The sequence below is a fragment of the Brassica rapa genome, chromosome A05, assembly GCF_000309985.2.
Source record: "Brassica rapa cultivar Chiifu-401-42 chromosome A05, CAAS_Brap_v3.01, whole genome shotgun sequence".
In the NCBI taxonomy this organism is placed as follows: Eukaryota; Viridiplantae; Streptophyta; class Magnoliopsida; order Brassicales; family Brassicaceae; genus Brassica; species Brassica rapa.
Window position 1 is genome coordinate 3940096 of NC_024799.2, and position 14692 is coordinate 3954787.

The following is a 14692-nucleotide window of genomic DNA, read 5'->3' on the forward strand; positions in this document are numbered from 1 at the left end:
CACGGTCTCTGACCAGATACAAACATGAGAATATATATATATAAGTGCATGCACATTTGATTGACCGGTCTACTGAATTTATGTAATCTTGGTTCTGAAAAAATAATTGTTGTAGCTTCTGATTGATTCTGCTGGTTATTAATAAACTTCATCGAGAGTTACAAAATTTAAACAATTGGTGAATACAAATTTAGACGATTTATGTTACCTTTTGCACTCGCCTATTAAGTATTTATTTTTCCTCCAGATGCTAACTGGTTATATGTATCCTTCAGGCCAAATGATTCAAAATTGATTATTAGACTAGATTTTGTGGAAGTCTAGTTGGAGTTGCTTCTTCAACAGGCTTGTAACAATGACAAGATTTCAACACAGGTTTGTGGAAGGATATTACATAAGAATTAAAATATTATTTTTATGATGAAAAGCATTCATTAAGTTATACCCCAAAAGGCAATTAGGAAGACGTCCCACAGCATAGGTTATTAAGGATATAATAGTTCACAGTTTTCTACAAAGGCAAGTGAAAACATTTATTTTTAATCTTAACCACTTCTCATCACTTTGATCTTATAAGATCCCAACCAACGCTAAATTCTTCATGGAACAATGTAACCTGCAACAAAAAAACATAGTCAATAAAAAAGGTAAGTTAAGTCAATAGTACATATATTTACATTACTCATCATGAGTTTTAGAAGATTAAATCCATACGTCCACATCGCTTGCCAGACGGGCGGTTGCGGATGTTACAGCGTTTAGGAATAGCGATTGCGACTCCAGGATTGATTCCAGCTTTCTTGGCCAAAGGAGAGAGCATGACAGCACAAAGACAACGAGGGTTGGTTCTAATGAGAGCACCCACTTTGGCACAACAAACCGGTGGAACCTTACCCCTGGGGTTCTTTGTAGCAGCCAAACACGGACTCAAGCTAGCCGCAGCTTGACCAATGGGCATGCGACCACACTCACCAGCCGCCTCAACGGAAGCCAATGTGATCAGAAGACTCATCAAAGCCACGGATATAAACTTACACCACTTCATGCTTCTACTTCTTACTTTGTCAAGTGTTTCTTGTTCTCTTTGTGTCTTAGATTAGTGCTTTGATGATTCTTATATAGTAGTAACATGTTTAGTGCGGTGGTTGTGTTTTTAGTAACGTGTACACTTTAGAATGAATCTTTAAACTTTTCCCATTATGTAATCATTTGGTTTTTGTTACTTTAAATCAGATTTCACCATGTGTCTTATGTCTAAGTCGTTTAATTTTTGTACTCTCTAAAAACATTTCACTGACCACATTTCTCTGCCTCTAATCATTTTATTCATTACTTTTACAGCTCAACTACCGCCTAGCGAGTTCTGTAAACATATAGGAACCAAACCGAGTGGGCTACAACAATATAAGGTTTCATAAGATTAGACATACATAAAGAAGTTTTGTCTTGGTCTTTTTATCACTGGCAACCGCTCAATCTCGCCCAATCCACAAACTGCATCCCACCGTAGATGTTATTAGCAAACCTTACACCAACAGTAAACGCCAAAGCCACAGGAGGCACTTTCTTGGCGAAAGGCGATGCTTCAACCACTCTCTCTAGACCATTGATGATCTGATAACGAGTATTCGAAGAAACACTCAAGAATACACCTGTAAGCAATGATATTACCATTGTCATGGAGATTAATGGTTTAGTAACATGAAAGTGAAATAAGGTAGAAAAGCAAAGATATACCCCAGAGAGCTGCACTCTTGATGAGAGGTGGTACTGGGATGTCTTCTTCTGATTTATTTATGCTCCTGAGAGACAGAGAGTGACAAACGTAAGCCACGTCCAAAACCAAAGTGACAAAGAGGTGTGTGTTACCGTTTAGCAGTCATGATGAGATTGGCAATGCCTTGACCTACAATGCCACATCCAAACCCAACTGCACCATACATTATACCCTTGTAGAAGTACGTAGCAAGTCTCTGTTGAGCAGAGAAACTACATCCTGGTCTCTCAGCTTCAAACACGCTGCATCAGTTCAAACACACACAAACTTCAGCAACCGAGTTACAAGATGAGAGACGGTTGAGTATTTTTCTTGAATGGTTATACCTGCTAGGAAGCGCATTATAAGCATTAAGCATGGGTCCTAAGAAGCCACTGGACGCAGATGGCTGGCCAAAACGGACAAAAGGCGCCAACATACCGACAAGAGCAACGTTAACCACAACTCCAACGAGAAGATCAGCAACATACAACTCAAACTCAGCCCAGAAATCTTTGCCTCTCTTTTGAACTTCAGCAACAGTGGCACAACAAGAGTCAATGACTATCTGAAAACAGCATATCAAATGTGAGTGTACAATGATAAACTAAATGAAAGATGAAAGCTCACTAACCTCAGTCCCTATTTTGAAGAGGAAAGAAGGATCAGCCAACATTCTGTTGCGAAGCATTGACCATGATCTTATAGCAAACCCAAGCAGACCAGCTGAACTCTAAACTCCAAAAAAAAAAAAAAAACTCAAAACACTTCTCTTAAAAGAACAATAACAAAAAGTACACCTACCTGCAAGTCCAAGTACCTAAGGAGAATCAACTTGCGTATCCCAAAGGTCTTAGCAGCCTCCAACATATCAGAAGGAAGCGTGGCTCCTCTAGCTTCCGTCTCTCTCATCACCTCTTCAAATTTCAAAAGCGGTCCAAACTCTTTCTCTTCATAATCCTCTCCACCGTCATCACCTCCTCCTCCACCACCGTTGTTTAACCCACCATTACCACCGCCACCACCACCACCATCACTTACAAGCTTCGCCGGTTCATCAGTTCCTAAGCTTCCAGCATTGTCGCCTTTACCTAAGATGCTACCACCTTCTTCTTCCGTTGGTTCAGTAGAGTCAGCAACACTAGATAACGGCTCAACGTTAGAGTGAGACATGTTAACCATCAAAAGCCTCGACCTTTGCTTCTTATTAATCCTCAAAACAGGGACTTTCAGTTCCTTAACCGAACCACCAAACGCAAAGTCTCGACTGCGAATCCTCAACGAAGCGACGTCGTTTCGTAGCTTCACGGCACTCGAGAACTGACAATTCATTGCACACCCCGCCATTCTACTCTTCTGTAACAACCTCGAACGGAGATAAGTCGACGAATTAAAACCGACAGAGGAGAGTAACGACCAATCAAAGACTCTTTCGGACAAGCTTCTGCAAAACAAAACCAAAAAATGTATCAAGAACACACGAAAGCTTTGTCCTTTTTTAATCTGGAAATCTAGACAAGATCGAGAGAATGATGGGGGAAATGAAGAGACTAAAACATATAAAGAAAATTTTCAAAAAAATGGAATCTTTCGTCGGTAAGAATGAAACTCTTTACCTTGTATTGGCCAGAGAGAGAGGAGAAATAGAGCACCAAAGAGACGGAGAGTGGTGGTGACTGCAAGAGTGATTAGGGTCACTGTATTTGTTTCTTTTTAGTCCATTGCACGTGCGGTAACTTCTATACACGTGTGGAACTGAAACCCTTGTCTGTCCTTTCTAATGTAGTTACTAGTTAGTTTGTACGGTAATGCGAATACGAGATAAGTATTTGATAAATAAAAATTCCCTTAGAATTTCTAAAAAATTTACCCAATTTTCTAAAGATATTTTTATACAAAAAAATCTTAACTTCAGAAAAGAACAAATAAATAACAAATATTTTTCTTGTTGGTTGTCATTATTTTTCTTTTATTTTTACTAGGCAACGAACCCGTGCGATATCGCACGGGAACTCATTTTATAAAAATATATTTTATAAAATAATTTTTATAACAATTGGTTTCGAAAAAGTACTTATATTATAAACTTAGATTGTATGCAACTATATTTGTAAATCATTGTGTCATATGATATGTATTGTGCCAAGATGAACAACTAACTGTTTTTAAATATACTAATTATTTAAGAAGTTATTAAATATTTTCTCTTTATATAACATGAATCCTCTTATTATAAGATCTAATGATAGGGAGCTAAGAGTCCTATAGCATTTTACAAGTTCAAATAAAAATTTACAATTATATAGTTCCAACCAATTTTTGAATAAATTTCAATTATTTTTTCATGACATCAAAATAATTTTACTAATAAAAAGGAAATATTAGTAGTAGTCAGTATTCTTTTTGAAAAATTTATATTTCTATGTTTGCCAAAAATAACTATTATTCTTATATATTTTTACATGCTTTGTTTCTTTTGAAAGAATATCAAATAGATTGGATAGCATAACAAATGTGTGTCGACTCATGTTAGCATCAAGAATATTGCTTTGAATCTTCAGAAGAGTTCTTATACAACATGCACTGACAATTTTTATAATAGAAAACAAAAATTATATAAAAGCTAACTACTGTATGTTGATAAATTATAGATTTACATTTTTAAAAATTATTGATTGCATTTATTGGATTTTCAAATAGAAGACATCTCAATTATTTATAGTTGGTATTGATAATAAGTTACATTTTATTAGCTTTGACATAATACTCTCTCTTCTTAAGGTTGCTATGTAACTTCTAACAAAAATTTGACTATAAATCTTAACCTTCTCCACTAGCTAAAAATAAAAATGGTACATTTTGTATGGTTTACAAAGAATTACGAGTAATAGATCTTTACAAAATTTTCAATTGTTTCTACTAAATAATCCAATCAAAGGTCAGTCACTAAAATTTTAAAGTCGCATGCGATATTGCGATATACAGCATTAGTTGAGAAGAATGCTTTCCAAGCAGAAAAAGACCTGCAAAAAGTCATGTCCATATACAAAGTATCTCAAGTAGCTGAAGATTCATCATCGGAGACACCACACCCACCACCGTCTACTTCTTCTTACTCCTCCTACAATCTGTTTTCTCGACGTTTCTTCAGCCTCCACGGCCGTGACCTCTTCGCAGCCTCAGCCAATTGGTTCCTAGTGGACGTCGTCTTCTATACAAGCAACCTCCTCCTCTCTCAAATCGTCAACTTATCCGACAAACCTGCCAATATGACAAATGTCTATGACTCTGCCTTCGAAGCAGGCCAAGCAGCTAAGGTCGCAGCCACTGGTTCACCGTTTATTTCATCGATAGAGTCGGTCGAGTCAAGATTCAGATGTTCCTCATGGACGCTTTTTACTTAGCCGCTGGCATTCCGTACAGTGGGTTTAGGTCTGAGAATAATAAGACTAATAATAAAGGCTTTATGATTCTTTTCGGGTTTTAAAATCATTCTCTTGGTTTTAATTGCAACTCCTCTCTCAAAAGTCTCATTCTCAAACAACGCATATCTTCTAGAATAGCAAATGATGTACTTTTCATGATCTTATATATTGAACTTTTTTATAGCAGAAACTTTTTTTTAATATACTTGGTTTCTTTATCCCTTCTCGTATTATTGTTTTCATGGTCTCATTTATATTCTTCGTCCATCTCATTTTCTAATCTTTTAGTCTCTCTTCTATATCTTAAAATCGTTAAAGTATGTTTTTGGTATCTTGTCTAAATCTTAATTATTGAAGCTTAATATGGGAACTGTTAACTTATAGTGAAGATCGGTTACATAATGTGCACATGTTTTAAGCTAAATAACAGAATTATCAAATCATTTTTAAACCAAAAAATAAAATAAGTAAATTATAATGCATATTGGCCGCCACGTTAAACATCTCTCTTCTTCTCCCTTCGAAGTCACAACTTCACTATTAAGTTGTTGATAATTGGAATCAATACGGTGATTTTTATCACTGTTTTTTATAATGGCTTTTGAGAAGTAGACGCTGTGAATCACGGAAAAGGTGTGATACTTGATGGGTTGCCACTTGCCCTGGGATCCAACCCTTGGAACACTTTGGGGCACGACAGTTTGTTTTTAAGATACAATCAAGTGATGAGTCACCACCTATTTGACAGACATGGATGAAGGGGAAGATGCTCCATAACTTTTTTTTTCTTCTCCCTTGCGGCGAAGTCACCGCCCAATGTTGACTTGTTGATCATTGAAACTAATGCTGTTTCGTTGGTTAATGGGTTTGACACCAAAACGTGGAACTGTAGTGTGCTACGTTTCTTATTATAATTTTCGATTGAATATCAATTTTCAGAAAGTTTCTTAATGAAAAATAAGAAAACAGCAGGCGGCACGTAACTATTGCATTGTAAGATCTTAGTGGTTCATATAATTATTTAATACTCGTTCGAGTGTATCAGTATCATTACGATGCCATATTAATGAGATTACGAGCTCGTACGTTAAAGTGCCGAGACGACGAGACCGTCGGACGATGTACGATGTCTCGTACAATCCCGAACGTTTCAATAAATAAATTATGAACCCTCGTAATACGGTTGGTTCATGGCTCAGAGGACCAGAGAAAGAAAGAAGAAGACATTATAGTGACATGACTGAAATTCGTGTATGAAAATTGGACATGAATCATGTGTTTTTGAAAACACAACCTTTCATCCATTTTATTTGATTAGTGAAAATTATGCTTTGAGAAAGCATGTATATAGCCTATTTATAGATTTTCAAAAAAAAATTGAAGTGTCACATCTTTTCAATTTAAAGGTTATTTTTTTTGAAATAATACTTATATGAAGAGTCACAACTTTTCAATATAAAAGGACACGACTTTTAATTGTTGAAAACACATAACCTTTCAATATAAATGAAATTCACAATCTTTGGAATTAATCAGGATTGTTATTATTAGTAGATTTCAATTTACGTATCCACGTGACCGAGCATCCACGTATCCCTCCTCAATCGAAGCAATAACTGAAGAATACGGATAGGAAGTGAGGAGAGAGAACCACCATCCCAGATCCAACCTCCGCCATCGCCAACGGCTCACTCTAGAAACCAGAGAAGACAACTTCACTCTTGATAAGTACACTCTTCTATTTATCAAAACTTATACCGCTAGGTTTTGAAACTGCAGGATCAAGTGAACAAAAGAACGAACATGTATAAAAACAAATATTTACGAACCTTTAGTTTGAGTTGTGTAGGAGAAAATAAAACGTCTACTTATCAAGTCCCCTTTTATTTCTCCTGAAGTTAGATCTTTTTTTTAGCAATTCTTTTTCTATTCAAGGATTATCCAGTTTAACCAAAAGGTTTATAAAAACTTCCCCGGCCCACTGTAAAAATTTATATATATAGATCATGAAAAGGTACATCAAATGAAACTCTTCCTATAGAGTTGTGACATGAGCAGTTATATGTTTCAAAGGATGTGTTCTTTAGATTACATGACTGTTCAATAAAGAGTTGTCAAGTATAGATTTTTTGATGACATTATCAAAAGTATTTTATGTCCTTTCGATAAAAAAAAACAGTAAATTCTGACCATTGGATTTAAATTTTATTTTCCTATAAAAAAAGATGATGTCATTGTAGAACAAAAATAGGTTTGCTATTATATATAGATTATTCATTTAATGGTCACCGATTAGAACCAAACTATATTTCATCAAATATTTTGTGAGTGAAAACTATATTCCATCAAATATTTGGTAGTATAGATTTGGTTACAATATTGTATTCAAGAGGGCAATTTGATTTTAGCTCAACAAATTATTTTCCAACAAAGAAAGAAGGTCAACAACAAACGCTACAAAATCAACGGTACCAAACAATTTTACCTCAAACCGAAAAGATTTTGACTGTCCAATTTTCTAAACAACTAAGTTAGCAAAATATTATAGTACCTGATTGGTTAAGTGGTGTAACTAGCAAACATTAAATTTTCAAACATTTCACTATAGTGTAAGCTATAATAAATTCTAGACATTTCATGAACCAACCACTGGAAGACTATATCCACCATTTAACAATCAGATCAATGAGTCACAAAACGCTCTATTCAGTCCAGATAAACGTTTTATCGTCGTCTTGATCAAACCTGCACGTACTAGTTTTTTTTTTGAAACACAAACTTAATTTCATTAAAAACTTAGTCTTCTTCCATACAATAGAAAGAGGGAATTATCCATCCTCTTTGTCCATAAGCATAAAATGCAACACATAAATAAGCTAAACGAAATAAGTCTTCAACCGAAGATGATAGGGAATTCGAGACGGTGCTTGAATGCGTTAGGAAAGCTTTCACGACAAAGTCAGACAGCTGAGAGATAGTCACAAGTGACGTTGAGAGACAATCTTCACCAACGAAAAAAAACCGAAGTAGTCTCGATTGCACTTTCAGACCTCGTACAGACCGCTCCACAAGGTAACAAACCGGTGAGTAAACTGAAACTAAAGCTCGGAAAATAATCCAAGAAATTTTCTCCATTCATAGAAAAAAAACATGGTAGTGAAATACTCTCCGCAACAGAGGAGGAGATTAGAGTTGTGCTCGGACAACTTGACCGTATTAGTTTCTGATGGCTTAGAGCGCTGGACGCCGGAATGGATCCCACCTAAACTGCACGTACTAGTTATTCTGCTGTTTTCCTTCTTATTTTTTTTTTCTCCTAAACCGAGTTACATAATTCCAAACCAGAACTATATCGGATTGAAACTGATATGTGCGTATGTGCTTGCACTCTTCTTCTCATGATTGGATCTGGTCAATACCGTGTGAATATTTCACATTGTTTGAACGTAAAAAAAAAAACGTTGATCTGAATTCAAGCCAAGTCGACCAAGTCCACCCATTTAAATCTTTAGACAAATAGCATGTATATAACTATTTATAATTCTGTATTGTTTTTAGTACAAGATTTAACATAGCTGGCAGCAAAAAACTTTTGAACATTTACCATATGTATCAGAAAACAACTTTGAACACGTAAAACATATTTTTTTAATATAGCTTTACGTCCGTAATGAAAATTTTTAATAAGTAAACTTACGAAATTATGAATAGGTAAAAGTCAAAAGTCAATAAAACTTTACACGTTATTTGTCTACAAGAAAACTTCAGCATTAACAAACTATATATACGTACGTAATACGTATATTGGGATAACCATTGCTTAAGATGGAGCCTTGGGTAATAATAATCATAGCTATTGCTTCTTGTGTTGGTGTTTTGATATTTATCGTGGCCTTAGCTGGGGGTCGTGATGACAGAGGGGCCGGAGGAGGGGAGGATCATGGCGGAGGCGGAGAGGATGAGGGAGGTCTAAGAGGTCGTGGTTATTCTGGGGGTCATGTAGGATTTTGGAGTAGCGGTGGAGGTGGCAGCAGCTGGTTTGGTGGTGGTGGAGGTTTTGGCGGCGGTGATGGAGGTTTTGGTGGCGGTGGTGGTGGTGGTGGTGGTGGCGGTGATGGAGGTGGAGGTGGCGGTGGAGGAGGCGGAGGCGGAGGAGGTTGCTGAGCTTCGGTGTTTTATATCACTTTAGAAAGAAGTTAATTGCTCTGAAAATTCATAGTGTTTATTTTGCAAATTATTACTTTTGTGTAGCATATAAAATTTGAATGGAGTATTGTATATTAGACTTGTTGATTATTGCTTATGTATATTATTTGTAATTCTTGTGAAGTTGGACTGATGTCCTATTTTGCTACACCGCTCTATATATAATATATGTGACCATTAGTATTATGTTTTCATGATTTTATGTAACATGTTAATACTGTTAGCACTATATATGATGTAGTTGATGATACATGTTTTAAAGCAGAACTATAACATCGAACACCGTAAATTATTGACTATTTTGAACAGATTATAACATCTATGCATAAACTCTAGCATCCCCAATTAAGGTAGTTAGAACATTTACTATCAACAGAGCCAGCCTTAGTTTTTACATAAGTATATTGTTATAGACTTATACTAGTTGATACTTGACAAGCTTTAAGCTAATAAAGTTTTGGTTGTTTTGGACGTTTGAAACTGTATGTGCTTAATTAGTTTTGTTCTAATTAAACAAGTTAAAGTTCTAGGTAGCCTTTTAATAAGGGGTATCCTGATCTGTTACAGCATTTTATATAAAGTCTACTACGTACTGTATATTCTTCCCGATCGTGTTGTCGTTGTTGGACCCTATATATATATCTTGACCAAACTTCCATTTAAAGCATAATCATGCTTGACATGTTTGATAAAGTATTGTCTCTTCTCAGTTTAAACAGATTTAATTAATTAGAAGAGAAGCCAAGTTATCTTCTCTTTTTGTCTTATGCATTTTTTTGTATTAGAAATTTAGAATCAATTGTTGAAAATATATCCCAAAAAAGTCAAGCTTAACTCGAATAACAGTTTCAAACCAGTGGAACTAATTTCACTAACTATAAATCATTAGTACATGATGAAACATCGCTAATCATGTAGGTACTATAAGTAATACGTCATTTGTGTGTGTTTCTGACTCACCTATCTTTGTATAAACTAAAATGCACATTACACAGAAAAAAAACAAAACAAAACCCACAAAAGAAGAGATCTGTTCCACCGAACTTTGGTCAGTCAACTTGTCGAAAGTCAACTAACAAACGGTGGCACACTCTGTCACAAAAGTAAACATGACTATACATGTACAACTCTCAGTTTAATATTCAAACAAGTCTTTGTTATATTCCAACATCAAACACCAAAACCAGTAAAAGATGGCTCCAAGAACACCAAAACGCCGCACCGTTCAGCATTTCACGCATATTCATCCACTAACCGAGTTTAACAGCGCCGGTGACTTCATCTGCGACGGCTGCAAAACCTACGGCTCAGGCAAAACCTATCGATGCGAACCATGCAACTACGATCTCCATGATTACTGCGCCACATGTCCCCTCACCCTACCAACCTTCATTCATCCCCAGCATGAGCTCAGCCTCGTCGTCCGTAAACAACAGTCCACGCGCCAGAACGAACGCGCATGCGACATCTGCAACGAGTCGGTGGAAGGGTTGTTCTATAGATGCAAGCTGTGTGAGTTTGACGTGCACCCTCTCTGCACGCAACTTCCTCAGCACGTAAGGCACGTGCTTCACCCTGCTCATCACTTGGAGTTTCGTCTCGGAGGAGCTAGCCCGTGCATGGTGTGTTACAACCCGTGTCAATCTTGGAGGTATAGGTGTGAGTTATGTAGGTTTGATATTCATATGGAGTGTATATTAGCCGTGTGCAACACGTCACCTCCTGACAATACCGAAGCATCGGGTACTAAGAGTAAAGGGCTCAAGCCACAAGGAGGACAACCATCATGGTCCGCGCCATGGCAACAACCGCATATGGGTTACCCTTATGGGTTTGGACCGATGGGTCAACAACCGCATTTTGGTTACCCTCATGCGTTTGGACATATGGGTCAACAACCTTATCATCCTCATAATTTTAATAATTTTGGTTTCATGAACGGGTTCAATATGAATCCGGGTCAAGTACCAGAGGCCGGATCGGGTCAAAAACAAAGTCCTAGCAAGGGCTGGAAAATGTTTACTATTGCCTCCAAGCTAACAATTGGTGTGGTTTCTAATGCACTGTTTGGGGTTTCCCTTGAAGGTCTCCTTTTTTGAGTTTTGAATTATTTTCAAAGAAAACCGCAAGAATGTAATCTTTGTTTCCTTTCTATTAAATAAAATTGCAAACCAATGTCAATCATTCAACTTTGATCCCGCATTTTATAATCTTACTTGTTTGCTAAATGGAAAGTTTTTGATTGTGTACAATTATTTGATATCCCATGTGTAAATTAACTCAAAAGTCATATATACACAATGGATGCCAAATTGACCATAATATGGTAACTAGTTATTGTCAGTCAACTACCCAAAGTCAACAAAGCTGCTCTACCACGTTCTCAGGATTTTTAATGACCGAGTTAAAGTTAATATTGGAGAACTAGGAAACGAAAGTTTATAATTCTGTAACCCCAACTAAGCAGAAACTACTATAACTATTTGTTTGAGAATCAAAATCATTTGAGATTATTGCTCTTGTTTGATATGGTCAAAACAAAATTTAATACCCAAGCAAGTAGTCAAGTTGCCGAACAAAGATTGTGTGGGAATGGCAGTAATATGCTTTGGGAATGGCGTAAAAACTTGGACTCTTGCATAACGTTGTACGTGATGCACAATATACATTTTTGATTTTTCATAGAAACTAAACTTATTAGAAGTATTCATTTCAATGATTTTGTATCTTTCGTTCTTTTTTTTTTATCAGCTTGTATCTTTTGTTCTATAAATTAAATAGAAAAACCATATTTAAAAGAAACAGTTATATACTTGTTCCGTTCGTAAAATATATAAGACGATATAATCCCAAACAATCCATATTATTCTCTATCGTTTATGTTTGTCTTTGATTCTTTCTTTGCTAAGTGTTTATCATCTTTAGTTATACGCAACACATTACAATAACGTGCCTCTTAAGTTCGTAATAATGGATTTGAAATAGTATGAGGAACCCACTTGAGAGAGTGTATGAGTAAAATGTTGTACCTCTCCATAAGAAACAAGTTGTAGTACTAATAATAAACTGATATATCTTAGAAAAATCCCTGAATGATATGGCACATGATCCACTGCTGGAGTCTCATATCTCAACGTCCCAAAGTTGTTCAAGACTCTTATAGTTATAAGGACTCGTCTCATGAACAAACGACATGCCTCTCACCAACCTTCCCTGCAGCATTGGAAACACAACATCTTTCAATTTTAGATAACCTTGAGACTTAGGAGCAAAATAAAGAAAAAGATTCTTTGACCTATTTGGAATGCAATCTACTTGCATGTTCAATCACGGAAAACTTGGATAACATGTCATGGGGAATGGACCAATCGAAAACGTTGAAGTTCTGTTTGATCCTGTCTTCATGTGTGCTCTTTGGAAGAACACTTTGGCCCATTTGGAGACCCCCAACGTAATGCAACTTGTGCAGGCGTCTTGCCTAGCTTCTCAACAACCATGCCTAGAATCGGGTTATTCAGAACATCACTCGTGAGCTAGGTTGTCCCTGGAGAACCCAACAGAGAGTATCCCTACAAATAAAGACATCAACTAATGTTTAAAAAAATTTCTGACGTTGCCAGCTTTTATGAAAAGGATATGGACATGTTTGTTCTACAACATACAGAGAGGTGAACGCCTTTAGATTTGCAGAAATCCATGAGCACAGTTTGTTGCCAAGAAGGGTTACACTCCACCTGGTTAACAGCTGGAGGGAAACGAGCCAGCTCCAAGAGATCTCCGAGTTTCTTTGTGGAGAAGTTGCTTACACCAATAGCTCTGGCTTTTCCCGCATCAAGAGTGCTTCCATTGCTTTTCATGTGCTAGGAATATCAGTTGGTAAAATGTTCTCTGGCTTAAAACCAGTAGAACCTTTCTTGAGGCTAACAGGCCAGTGGATCTTCAAAATAGTTCACAACAAAAACTGTTTGTAAAGTCAGAATGGTTCCACAAGAAGTCACAAGAAAGAGATTTAGATGTTTTAACACGGTATCTGACACTAGTTCTAAGATTCACAACAGATGCAGTAACATCTAAAAGAAACAAATCAGGAACCAGTATGGATCACTACAAAAGGAAAAAGGCAAGGTTTTTGGATATGTTACTTACGAGATACAAATCGACATAATCAAGCTGTAGATCCTGTAGAGTTCTGTTTAGAGCGTCTGAGACATCTTGAGGATCATGATAAGTACACCTTTCATATGAAGAGGTTAGAAGCTACATAGACTTGAAAAGAAAATTCTGGTCTGATACGTTTTTAGGGATTTTACTTGACAAGTTTGATGTTTGTGGATATGAGGAGGTTTATAGACATTAATGAAAGACATATAGCACTAGTTTGTGCTAGTTAAAGCTTGGTTTGATACATTTGTAAGGATTTTAGTTGACATGTTTGTTTAAAGGATATGCTTTGATGTCTTCATTACGCATGCATTCATTTCATACTAACCAGAAAATGGAGTTTATAAAGAAAAATGAAGAAAAAGAGAGACATGATTTTGAAGTTTTGAATTTGCTAATGCAAAATAGTACATGTGTGTTTCTTGTACGGTTTTTAGAGAAGAACACAAATGAAATTTTTTTGCAGAGCAACGATAATGACGAAGATGATGAGCTTGATGGAGCCTAAACTAGTTTGGTTTAAGTCCAAGTGAATCTAACCGGTCCAATTTGTATATTCAATTAATTTTATTTTGGTTTGGAATTCAAGAAGGGCAAAAGGGTTTGGATGATTTTGTTTTGTCTCTACATCTCCATGTTATCCATCTAATGGTAATTTTCCGTTTAAAAGAAGATCGCGACTTTGCAGTTGGGTTTCTTGCCGCTTTGGGAGATGATTACTGCGCAGTGAAGACTAGTTCTTCCAGAATGAAATGAGTGTGCTTATGGAGATTAATAAACTGAAATATCTGGCAATTACCATCTACTAGAACTTTGACTTCAGTGAAGCCAAACATCTCCAATCTGAAACAAATGGAATCAATAAGGATTATATATATATATAACAGAAACATAACTACTGCATTACCTTAAGTCTTTTATGATTTTCTTCAGAAGGCATCTCTCCGTCTGTTTTAGGCACATACTGCACATACAAGCAACCCTTTACAGTTAGAAACTGAACATATTTTAAAACTTGGCAGCTGACTATAATTATCATTGATCAGAGACACTAACCTTGGGATCAGGATTACACGTACTCGAAGTTTGTCCAGCCTCGTATACATAATTTTTTGTGAAGATCACGGCTTACAGATGCAGAAGC

At 36.3% G+C, this 14692-nt stretch overlaps 4 protein-coding genes across 6 annotated transcripts; 2 read left to right on the forward strand and 2 right to left on the reverse strand.

Annotated features, from left to right (window-relative positions):
• Positions 1 to 356: 356 nt before the first annotated feature.
• LOC103867157 (non-specific lipid-transfer protein 1) lies at positions 357 to 1100 on the reverse strand. The gene is made up of 2 exons (XM_009145197.2): positions 715 to 1100; positions 357 to 616 (listed from the first exon to the last, which is right to left on the reverse strand). The coding sequence occupies exons 1-2, from the start codon at positions 1043 to 1045 to the stop codon at positions 600 to 602; spliced, it is 348 nt and encodes a 115-aa protein (XP_009143445.1). The 5' UTR covers positions 1046 to 1100; the 3' UTR covers positions 357 to 599.
• A 188-nt stretch (positions 1101 to 1288) lies between these two features.
• On the reverse strand, positions 1289 to 3486 carry LOC103867158 (protein RETICULATA, chloroplastic). 3 transcript variants are annotated; one of them, XM_009145198.3, is made up of 7 exons: positions 3373 to 3486; positions 2561 to 3200; positions 2391 to 2489; positions 2104 to 2324; positions 1870 to 2019; positions 1738 to 1802; positions 1459 to 1652 (listed from the first exon to the last, which is right to left on the reverse strand). In XM_009145198.3, exons 2-7 carry the CDS (start codon positions 3101 to 3103, stop codon positions 1459 to 1461), a joined length of 1272 nt encoding a protein of 423 aa, XP_009143446.1. In that variant the 5' UTR covers positions 3104 to 3200; positions 3373 to 3486. The 3 variants fall into 3 exon arrangements, with proteins under 3 accessions (XP_033146943.1, XP_009143446.1, XP_033146944.1); XM_033291053.1 differs by having other exon boundaries at positions 2561 to 3213; positions 3373 to 3408; XM_033291052.1 differs by lacking the exon at positions 3373 to 3486 and having other exon boundaries at positions 1289 to 1652; positions 2561 to 3103.
• Positions 3487 to 3736: 250 nt separating this feature from the next.
• LOC103867159 lies at positions 3737 to 13245 on the forward strand. The gene has a single exon (XM_033291055.1). It carries the CDS (start codon positions 10581 to 10583, stop codon positions 11484 to 11486), a length of 906 nt encoding a protein of 301 aa, XP_033146946.1. The 5' UTR covers positions 3737 to 10580; the 3' UTR covers positions 11487 to 13245.
• Positions 9007 to 9345, forward strand: LOC103867771 (glycine-rich protein 2-like). Its single transcript, XM_009145860.1, has one exon. The coding sequence runs from the start codon at positions 9007 to 9009 to the stop codon at positions 9343 to 9345; it is 339 nt and encodes a 112-aa protein (XP_009144108.1).
• Positions 13246 to 14692: the final 1447 nt, after the last annotated feature.

Excerpts from the sequence above, each read along its gene's own strand:
- LOC103867157 (XM_009145197.2), bottom strand. The coding sequence starts at position 1,045 with ATGAAGTGGTGTAAGTTTATATCCGTGGCTTTGATGAGTCTTCTGATC.
- LOC103867158 (XM_033291052.1), bottom strand. The coding sequence starts at position 3,103 with ATGGCGGGGTGTGCAATGAATTGTCAGTTCTCGAGTGCCGTGAAGCTA. Across the intron at positions 2,325-2,390 it reads TCTTCAAAATAGGGACTGAG|ATAGTCATTGACTCTTGTTG; the intron begins GTTAGTGAGCTT and ends TGCTGTTTTCAG. Across the intron at positions 1,653-1,737 it reads CAAGAGTGCAGCTCTCTGGG|GTGTATTCTTGAGTGTTTCT; the intron begins GTATATCTTTGC and ends CATTGCTTACAG.
- LOC103867159 (XM_033291055.1), top strand. The coding sequence starts at position 10,581 with ATGGCTCCAAGAACACCAAAACGCCGCACCGTTCAGCATTTCACGCAT.
- LOC103867771 (XM_009145860.1), top strand. The coding sequence starts at position 9,007 with ATGGAGCCTTGGGTAATAATAATCATAGCTATTGCTTCTTGTGTTGGT.